The sequence below is a fragment of the Gossypium raimondii genome, chromosome 3 (assembly GCF_025698545.1).
Source record: "Gossypium raimondii isolate GPD5lz chromosome 3, ASM2569854v1, whole genome shotgun sequence".
NCBI lineage: Eukaryota > Viridiplantae > Streptophyta > Magnoliopsida > Malvales > Malvaceae > Gossypium > Gossypium raimondii.
Genome location: NC_068567.1, coordinates 49614246 through 49621899, shown reverse-complemented (window position 1 = coordinate 49621899; position 7654 = coordinate 49614246). Strand labels below are relative to the sequence as shown.

General features: G+C 33.0%; 1 protein-coding gene across 1 annotated transcript; it reads left to right on the top strand.

Moving 5' to 3' along the window:
• The first annotated feature begins 725 nt into the window (after nt 1–725).
• Nucleotides 726–1844, top strand: LOC105794570 (hypothetical protein). Its single transcript, XM_012623811.2, has one exon. It carries the CDS (start codon nt 911–913, stop codon nt 1685–1687), a length of 777 nt encoding a protein of 258 aa, XP_012479265.1. The 5' UTR covers nt 726–910; the 3' UTR covers nt 1688–1844.
• Nucleotides 1845–7654: the final 5810 nt, after the last annotated feature.

Below are 7654 nucleotides of genomic sequence, written 5' to 3'. Positions count from 1 at the left end.
TGATGACGTGATGACTAGCATGATGTTCGATGTGAACAAAATGTTGACTTGGAGGTGGAGAGCTTCATTGATTTTAAATAATTTAAGCCTAAAAATTATTAATATGTTATAAATAAATTTAAATATAGAAAATAATATGAAATTATTAAAAATATTTTTACAAAAATTTTAAAAAGAAGAAGAAAGAAAACAGAAATATTATAAAATACTATTAATAAGTATGAAAAATATTAAAATGTTACAGAAATTATTAAATTTATTAAATGTTATAATTTTTATTAATATATTGTGAAAAATAAAGAATTATAAAATATTATAAAATGTCACAAGTTAAAAGAATGTTATTAAAGATATTAAAACTATCATAAGGTTTTAGAAAATTATATAAAAATTTTGTTATTTTGAAGGCTTGGGGTTTTTGGATAATGAGGTTTGAATGATAATGTGTATAGTATTTGGTGACGTAAATGGTGAATGATGGTTTGAGAAAAAAACAAAAGGATTTTAATATATTTTAAAATCTGAATAAAATAATTAAAAATGAATTAATTTCATATAAAATAATTAAAATCAATCAACATATTTCCAAGTGTATGTGGCAATATATTAAAATTTCTTGAAAAACTGAACTCAATTACATAATTTTTTAAGCTAATATTTTATATAAAGTATAGATGGATAAATAGATAAATTTTAATAATTGGCATTGAGTTAATGAAAAAAACAGCCACTTTGAGAGCACTACTGCGATTCCGCTTGTCATTTTGTCACTGTTGAGCCGGAAAGTAATATTTATTTTATTCCGCTTTTGCTCCTCCATTTAATCCAATTTCTCCAACATCCCCCCTCTCTCAACGCGCATTGCCCAAAGCAAAGTACACCTTTGTTGGGGGTGGTGTTTCATGCAGGCATGAAGACGGCTAAAACGAAACCTCCATTGCTAAAACACTACTTTCTCACCTTCGCCTCCCTTTCATTCCTCATCCTTTTCTTCTGCTTTTCTAATCAGCGTCGCCACTCCCTAACATCATTCCTCACAACCACCGCTGCTACCACCCACTCTTCCTCTGCCTCCGAGGTAGACCTCAAAATCCGACCTGGCTACACCTCCTACGACGCCTACATCCAACGCCAACTCAACAAAACCCTCAACCCAAAACTACGGAAAATATGGATGACTCGTGACTGGGACCGCAAAATCCACGTCTTCTCCAATTTCTTTCGGGAACTACAACTCCAAAACCTCCTCTCTAACTCTTCCAAGTCCCTCTGCATCGGCGCCCGGGTCGGCCAAGAGGTCGAGGCTCTCAAACGCGTCGGCGTCTCCGACTCTGTCGGCATCGATCTCGTGCCGTCCCCGCCGCTCGTCTTGAAAGGAGACTTCCATAACCAGACATTCGACAACGAGACGTTCGATTTCGAGTTCTCCAACGTGTTCGACCACGCGCTCTACCCGCGGAAGTTCGTTGGCGAGATCGAGCGGACGCTGAAGCCAGATGGTGTCTGCGTGTTGCACTTGGCGTTGTCAACGCGTGCTGACAAATTCTCGGCCAACGATTTGTACAGCGTGAAACCGTTGATTCATTTGTTCCAGAGATCGCAGCTGGTTCGGGTCCGAAAAGTTGACGGCTTCGGATTGGACACGGAGGTCATATTTCGTAAGAAGAAGACAACCCAACGTTCTTGATTTCATTTCTGATCATCCATTGTCATTCAATCCTTGTTAATTACTGAAACAGAAAACAAATTCTGGGAGTATTGAGTTGTAAAATGAAACGGGGAATGGGCCATTGAGGGTGAGTATGATAATCAAAGAACAAAGGCATTGACATTGTTAAGGCAAAGCAAGTTGTGAGTTTAGGTTAATTAGAAGAGTGGGGTCCTTTGACAATGATATCACCAACTCATTTCCATCTCTTCTTAAGTAAACTCAACGCCAAGCAATATATAAGGAAAATTTTATACTCTTCATCATTATAAAATTTTATCTTTTTATTATTTCTAATATTTTGATTAGATTGAATTTGAAAGTTTTGGTGGAATGCGATTATATTACTAAATTATGTAATTGGTTGGTTAAAATGCGAATCATACTCCAACTTATGAAGCTTAGCAATACTACACCCATGCAACTTAATTCTCAAATATATATAGTCTAATCCTATCTCTATCCATACATTTCATTTTTCAATTAAGCTAAAAATATTTAAATATTTGTTTGATTCTTGATAGCAAGCTAATTTTACATGTTTAATGTACTTAATTTTTATCAAGTTTTTAAACAAATATTACTAAGTTTGTCATTTCTTGCTTAAATTTTATTAGGGACACAATTGGAGTTCCAAAGTTCAAAAACAAGCAAAATCGAGTTAAATTGAAACAAAAATTAAGTTGGGGGCTAAATTGAAAACTGCAGATTCATTTTTGGGCTAATAAAAAATATCAGACTTTTGACTTTAACAAATTCTATATTTAGAAAATCTAATATTGTGGTTGGTTGTTAAGTATGATTCTAGGAGTAAATCATGTGAAATTAATTTTTTGAAAGGTATATATAAAGACTTGTAATTGTGGCGTTAGAACCCGCTTTAATTAAAAAAAAAAAGGCAATTAACATATTCTTGCATCAAACATTCTGTCATTTCTTTCCCCTTTCTATACTTTGGTGCAATTTCCCTTTTAGTCCTCTCTCTTTTTCACCTATTATCTTTCTTTGAAATTCACTCTCATAATCCAATCAAGTATGATTAATTTCATGCTCAACTATCTCCATTTATCTTTAAGTCGGTTATTATTCCAATCGAGAATAGTGAGAAATGAACTCGCGCTAAAATCTTACAGCACGATATTCATTATCTCTCTAGAATATGGGATAGTTACAATCGTCCCTTAAAGTTAATTCAATTTTAACTCAAAAAGTGCACGTTGGGTTGGATTAGTTTGGCGTACAGTTGGGAAAACGAAACGGTCGTTTGCCGTGTTCGGGTTAATGGTTGATTTGCAAGGCATACCGAAATCAACTACACAAGGAAGAGTTGGCGGTTAAGACATCCTTGATCAATATAACCAACTTATCGCTTGGAAGGAAAAGTTCACTTTTAAGGATCACTCGAGTCTAGAATATTTCAAGTCTAAGGCTAAGAATCCGTGTATTTGATTATCTAATTTAATTTCGGTTATTTAATTTTGGTTTTATAATTCAATTATTATTTTGTTCTATTTATATTTTTAACCCTAATCAACTAAAACTCATTCGTTTTATTTTCAACTCAGCACGTTACAAGTCGTGGGCACGATAACTGCCACAAATTTGGAACTTCTCATGCAAAAAATGATATTAGGAATCTAAGTCCCTGTAAGATCGACTCTGCTTCTCTGTACTACTATTTAGTTTAGTTAGAGCGTAGGAAATTTGTATTTGGTGGCCTCGACAAACATCAATAGTTATATATTTATATATAGTTTTTAAACTCGCTTGTACGTCATTTAGTGTATCAAACAATTACCCTTATATAAAAATATAAAAGACAAAAAAGAAACACATCATATTTGTTAGCGTAACTGAGATGATGTTAGTTGATTCATGATACCAACCTATTCAGATGTTTAAACAATAGTATAGATTACTAGTCAATATTAAATAAAAGTTTTTTTTAATTTTTAGCTTTGATGTCTCAAGCTTTTGATATAACAACATTTAAGATAAATTTTAAAGATAATAATTTTTTTGGGCCTCTAACTTTACAAAAAATATATATCATTTTAGCCATTCATTTAATTTTTCGTCTCTTTTAACCCTTGAGCATGCATTTTTTGTCAAATCACACCAAAACGGATGAAAAATATATGCCACGTTAGCAAAGTTAAAAAAAAAAGTTAATTTTTTTCATCTACTTTGGGGTGATTTGACAAAAACGCAAGTTTAAGGACTAAAAAGGACAAAAAAATTTTAATGGATGGCTAAAATGACTTTTTTTAAAAAAATTTATATGTTATACCTCCTAAGTCATTTGGTGAAAACAAAAGAAATATCTTAGAAAATATTTTCAAGTCCAAAACAAATTTACTTATTTAATTTGATTTTATTCATATAGTATGTTCTTGAGTTAACCAAATGCCTCTGAATATGTTTTAAACTAATTTTGACTCATTTTAGGCATTTTGGTATGAAGGGTTTGATCCCTCTAATCTAATGGTTTATTGTATTTGAATTGAGGGATCGATCCCCAAACATGCAGGGTTGAAAAATGTCACAAATTAAATGTTCCCAATAGTTATTTTTCATCCCTAAATGATTTTCTTGGTATAAATATATCTCAAGAACACTTCAAGACACAAGAGAGACACATCCAAGTATTGAAATCAAGAAAATTCATTCAAATCATCATTTTCTCATAGTTTCTTAGGTGCTTATTATAATATATTTTATCATTCTTGTAATAAGGCCCAATTGGCCCAGACCATTACAAAACAAAAATAAACTAAACCTTGGCCCAAACCCAATAAACCAAACCTAAGCCCAATACAAACCCTAGCCCAAAAACGTTAAAACTTGAAAACCCTAGGCAAGAGTGACAAGTAGCCACCGCAGTCTCCGATCGCCGCAAGTTTCAGCCTCCACGTGGCGTTTCTCCGCAAACACCGCTCCTCAAGCACGCACTGCAACAAGCGAAAGAGAAGAGCAAAAAATCGGCCAACAAACAACCGAATAGATTTGTTTGGATTTATTTTCTTTCCCATTTTCGGCTATAAAAGAGCCGATTAAAATCTGTAAAAAGGGGGAAGAGACCGAAAATGAGAGAAAATTAATACGAGAGCAAATCGATTATTCATTCTTTAAAAGGTGATTATTAGATTTTTTAGATTTTCCTTTTACTTTTTTGGTTCTATATTGCAAATAATATAAGGAGGAGGAAGAAAAGCTCACCTTTTCGCCGAGGTCGTCGTCGCCACCACCATCTCCGTCATAATCGGAGTTTTGGTGGGGAATAGATGATCGACGCGCAAGAGGGTTAGGAGAAAAGCCCTAGCAAAGAATTGATTTCTTTTGTTTTTTAAATGGAACAGATTTGATTTCAATTTTTTTTTCCTTTGGTTAATTTAAGACATAAGCAAAATGGTGCCGTTTGGGGGGAGGGGGATCTGCGCATTCTGACCTTAGATGGTCTATTTGTGCATTTGGTCCCCCTATTCTTGCTGTGCGTTTAAATTGAATTTGATTTCTTTTAATTTTACTCGCATACTTTATTTCATTTCAATCGGCCCTTACAGCAAGCAACAATTGGAGAAAGTGGATTAATTTCTCGATGGGTCCTCCTTTGGTTGTGCGCGTTTTGATGTGGTCCCTTTGCGCCTTTTTTTAACTTTAAATTCGGCCCTTAATTTTTTTTATTTTTGATTTAATCCTTCATCTTAGTTTTTTAATTTTTAATGTTGTTGATATTATTATCATATCTTTATTATTATATTGTTCATTATTTCTATCATCATTATTTTTCTATTTTTATACATTAACACACGCATTTCTTTTTATATATATATCTAATATATACGTATAATTTTTATAAATGCATACGCATTCTTATATATATATATTATGTTTTTCATATTTTTATATACACATATATACTCACAATCTATAAATATATATACTTTATTTTTTTTATTTTATACATGTACATATTATATTTTATTTGTTATTATTTTATTTTCACCATCTTATAATGCATATACATTTTATAATTTAAAGTTCACATATATTTTCTATAATATATTTACGTATACGTTTTTCCTTTAAAATCATTAAATATTTTATTGTTTTTATAATCTGCTATTTTATGTACATATACATGTAATTTTGCAAAATAAACATACATATTTTCTTAGAAGTTATTATGGGTTTTACATATTTCATTGTTTTTAAAGTATACCTATATGTATGTGTTCTATTATGCATACACGTATTTCCAAATTTACTTACATGTTGTGCGTATTTATGTATATATACATTTGTTGTAAATATATATATATTTAGCTCATGTTAAAGTATTTGTTTTATGAGGTATATTAATTTTTATCATTTTTTCTAATAAAGGAAAATATATTTGGTTTTGTCAATACATCAAAATTATTTTCTCTCGATTCAAAGTTTTTTTTTGAATAAAAGCATTATTCGAAGTTTGGGGTTTTCAAGGGAAATTGAGCCCTAACGTATTGGGTTCTGATTTTCTTTGTTAATCTTAAATAACCGAAGATATTCTTTATTCAAAATGCATGAGCATAAAAATCATTTTGGGAACTTAACTTTGTTGTGCCCTAACGTATTGGGTGTGGCATGTTACTTTCTCAAAGTGAAGATTTTCGTATAAAATAAAAGTGATATTCAAGTTTGGGCATTATGAGGAATTGTACCCTAACGTATTGGGACTCGATTTCTTTACATGACTCGAACAATTGATTATCCTTTTGCCAATTTCACCATTCAAGCTTATTTTAATATCTTTTTTAACTTTCGACACAAAGACATTAAATAGTCAATTTGGTACCGATTTTTGGGCGTTACGAGGGTGCTAACCCTTCCTCGTGCGTAACTGACTCCCGAACCTGTTTTTAAAATTCGCAGACCAAAATGATTTTTGAGGTGGGCCGGTCACACCTTAATAAAGGATCGGTGGCGACTCCAATTTTATTTTTTAAAGTCGACAACTTAAATTTTTGTTTTCAAAAAGACGGTTTCGACAGCTTGGCGACTCCGTTGGGGACATTTAGAGAGTCGAGCCATGAATTGGTTATGTTTTGCCTTTGTGTCGAAAATTAAAAGTTTTTTTAAATCATGATTTCCTTTGGTTTTCATCGTGGCTCATTCCTATGGTTGAACCAAGCTGGTTGATCTATATTTGCATTTTGCATTACATGGTCCGTTTTACCCCTTTAAGTGGGAGTGAGAAACTAGTCCTTCGTGAGGTCTTCACCTCCGTGCAGGGTAGTGGACCGCTTCCAGGATACATCCGTACCTATGTCTTCGTGAGATTTTCATCTCCGTGCAGCCATAGGGAAATGTATCCCCCTGAACTGAACTCGACCCACATGAGCCTATAATGGGTGAAGATCGAGGAATCTGCCGGTTCGGGTACCTTTACCTTAGTAGCCAAACCGCATATAGTGAACCTTAGGAACTTACCCTAGGTAGAATTACTCTAAACCTTAGTAGATACCTGACTAGGAGTTTTTATTATTTCTTGATTGTATTGGATTTAATGTTTATACCCGATACTAACCCGTTTTGTTTTGTTTTGGTTATGATTGCATCGCATTTGCATTGTAGAAAAGAGATGTTGATTCAAGTTTGATTACTAGTTTAGAAAGCCTATCATAAGAAAACGGGTTTCTTGATAAATGGAAAATAATACGGCAGCCTGAATATATTCCAAGAAACACGAGAAGGGCGACAGAAGTGTTCGTGACTTTACTTCATGGCCCGAGGATTCAAGCTGATTATTCAAGAGTTTTCGATAATCTAACTTTCTTAAAGAAGCCGATGAGCATTTCGAAGATGGGCAGATGATGGATATCAACCGGGATCAAGCAAAAAGAGATAGAAGAGACGCTCCTTTTGAAGAGTTCGCAAGGTTTATCCTAGCATCCGGATGGAGAA

What these genes read in the sequence shown, in the direction of transcription:
- LOC105794570 (XM_012623811.2), top strand. Translation starts at nt 911, where the DNA reads ATGAAGACGGCTAAAACGAAACCTCCATTGCTAAAACACTACTTTCTC.